Raw genomic sequence first — 3139 nt, forward strand, 5'->3', positions numbered from 1 at the left:
CCTAAAGGAATAATCTCATACTTAACTTAAAATTTAATAACATATAGGTCTCCACAATAAATATTAAATAAGGAAAAGTCATCTTAATAAACCATAAATATGTAGTATGAATATTTCTTTAACATAATAATATATATAGTTTTTTTTAAAATTGAAAAAAGAAAAGAAATAGATTCTCACAATACGGGTGACATGACCTAACCCAAATTCCACTTTAGAATCTGAGTTGAACCCTGTGCATGTCCGACACCTGGCGGGTGCCGAGCACAAATGACTAAATTGCACTTCTAATTAAAATTCAAAGTTTATTACAAGTTCGACTTCTGCTGAAAATTCAGCAGAGCTTCCCCTGTAATTTGATTATTTCCCAATTCCAACCTGTCAACAAAGCATATACATAAATATCTCAACTGCCAGCATGCTTCCAATTTACATCTAAACAATTCTGCTCAACTAAACTGCCTTAGGCCACACAGAAAGTCCTAGGGCAATTCATCAGAGCAACTAATTCAAGAATATACAACAGAACAATTTGATTCAAAAGAAAATCCTACATAAGAGAGAGAGAGAGAGAGAGAGAGAGAGAGAGAGAGAGAGAGAGAGAGAGAGTGTGTGTGTGTGTGTGTGTGTGTGTGTGTGTGTGTGTGTGTGTGTGTGGAGCATTTTATTCAACCACGAGGAGGTCCAATTTGGATGGCAAGTGGCCAGAATTTCAATTCGAAATCTGGGCCAAAACCCAAGTTCAAAATTGAATTTCAAAACTCTACAATCGTTCAAATCCTACACAACAGGCAGCTAGGGCATGGAAAAAGAGGAGGAAACCTCACTTGATCCATCGGATTTGGACGGCGGTTGTGACGACGCGACGGCGGGAGGAGACCGGTTCAAACTAGTCGAAACTGTCGGCGGTTCTTGAGTTTTTCTGCCCGAAAAAGAGGTGGGTCGAGAAGGCGAGGTCGAGCCAGTTCGATCGTGACCGGTGCCGGCCCTTGCCGTGGTTGAGGTTGGGAGAATTAAAGAGATAGAGAGGGGAGAACAACGTCAGGGAGAGAGAGAGGGAAAATGTCGCGCGAGGAGGAGAGAGGAAATTCTGATTTTTCTAAAATCAAGTTCGAGTTATTTATGATTATGCCACTAGCCTATTTTTTATCACCATTCCTTCGTTACAACTCCGATTTGAGCCCACTACGTGTCTACGGACTCATTTCGAAGTGCTGTATGCAACGGTCCAATCAAAATTTTCAGATTCCTTCCTGGTAAAAAATTCAACTTTAATCCTAATAAAATATTCCAAAGGGCATTTTAGTTTTTTTCTTGAATAAATTAATAATTAAAAATTATTTAAAGTTTGGGTTGTTGCAACGGGCCCCACAAAATTATTACCCGGACTACAAAAAGGTTTCAAATTCCGCCACAAAACTCAGCTAGGTAATAATTTGGCCCGTTCCTATACGTGCGTTGGTGGAGTTTTTTGGGCTCAAATCCTAAATTTTGAGTTTAGCCCCTTGCATTGGAGATGGCCTTAAGAAGCTAATTGTCAACTCAAACTAAGGCCCTGTTTGGTTTGTGAAATGGTTCTTTTGGAAGAGGTCTTGGGCAGTGGACCTAAGAATCTTATCTCATAGGGTCATAGTGTAAAAGTTCAATTTTTCTTTTTTAAAGATTAAAATAACATTAAAAATGAAACTATAGTACATTCATTCATAATTCATGTCAAAAAAAACATTACAAATTACAACTGTCCACAACGAGGTTTCATATTTTGAAAAGGTAACATTATAGCTTCATTTTCAATACAATAAAAAAACATCATTCTCAATGTAAACAAGCAAGCTATCACTCAACCATTGATCTCCCATTTTGTTCCGAAGTGGACCCTTGATAATATTCATGACGGAAAATGCCCTCTCGACTTAAGCAATTGCAACCTGTAAAACTAAAGCCAATGTAATAAGCAAATACACATAATTGAATGCTCGATACATCCTTGTCTTCATCATTGTTTTTGCAAGACCAACAATCCCTTGCAATTTAGATAAATCACTATGAACGACGTGATAGGTCAAGTTGATCTTCAAGTGCCAAAAGATCCCCATTCAAAAAATCTTGAGGGCAAAATTGAGCAAGACAATGTAACTTTTGTTTATCAAAAGCTATGAATAAATCATTCAAACTCAAACATACCAAACAAATAAGAAACTCAGCATTTACCTTATTAAAATGATCATCTAACTCCGTAATTTGCTCATCAATAACATGGATGAGGCATTCATACTTCCAACGATTTGTCTTTATTGGAACATTACACCTTGACCTCCCTGGAAGTATGAATGCCTCATCCATGTTAGGAACATCAATTTGATGTTTGTCACAAAATAAAGATGCCTCATCAACCAATACATCAAACCCATTATTCCTCATCCAATGTAGCTTTTCCTTGCATGATTTCACTAAAGCCATTGCATTCACAATTTCTTGATCTTTCTTTTGCAATGCTTGTGACACATCATTTGTGAGTCTCAATATAGCTTTCATTAAGAATATGTGAAACACAAACTCAAAAGTAAGCATTTCTCTTTGAATCTTATTTGCTTCATCGGCATACCATTGAGATTATCATCAATAATCATTTGAAGCACGTAAATTACAGATGAAAACATGGAATATGCTAATAATGGTACCATAATGTGTGTTCCATCGTGTGTCGCCGGAACATTTGAGACTTATTTCTTGATGCAAACCTCGCCCTTATAAGACAATCATTGTCAAAAGCTATCACAAGCTCTTCTTGGAGTTGCCATCTAAGTGCATCACGCCGCTTACAAGATACTACAACATGGTTAACCACACTATTAGTGGTTGTGACGAAAGAGGCAATATCAATATTCTTCTTTCCCACGGCAACAAGTACTAGTTGAAGTTGATGAGCAAAGCAATGAACATAATATGCACATGGTTGTTCTCTCAAAATCTTTGTTTTAAGGCCATTCAACTCACCTTTCATATTGCTAGCTTCATCATAACCTTATCCTCATAGCTTGGAAAGGCTTTAATTGTTGGAAGAAAAGGATATGTGTCAATGGCATCCTTTAGTGAACTTGAAGTAGTGTCATGTTGAATCCCCACAAACCTTTCAATT

General features: G+C 37.1%; 1 protein-coding gene across 1 annotated transcript; it reads right to left on the reverse strand.

The window, feature by feature from the left end:
- Window positions 1-1913: 1913 nt before the first annotated feature.
- LOC103328154 (uncharacterized) lies at window positions 1914-2571 on the reverse strand. The gene is made up of 2 exons (XM_089050420.1): window positions 2185-2571; window positions 1914-2072 (listed from the first exon to the last, which is right to left on the reverse strand). The coding sequence occupies exons 1-2, from the start codon at window positions 2569-2571 to the stop codon at window positions 1914-1916; spliced, it is 546 nt and encodes a 181-aa protein (XP_088906546.1).
- Between the last annotated feature and the right edge of the window lie 568 nt (window positions 2572-3139).

This window comes from Prunus mume, linkage group LG4 (genome assembly GCF_029339155.1).
Source record: "Prunus mume cultivar Tortuosa linkage group LG4, ASM2933915v1, whole genome shotgun sequence".
Classification (NCBI taxonomy): Eukaryota; Viridiplantae; Streptophyta; class Magnoliopsida; order Rosales; family Rosaceae; genus Prunus; species Prunus mume.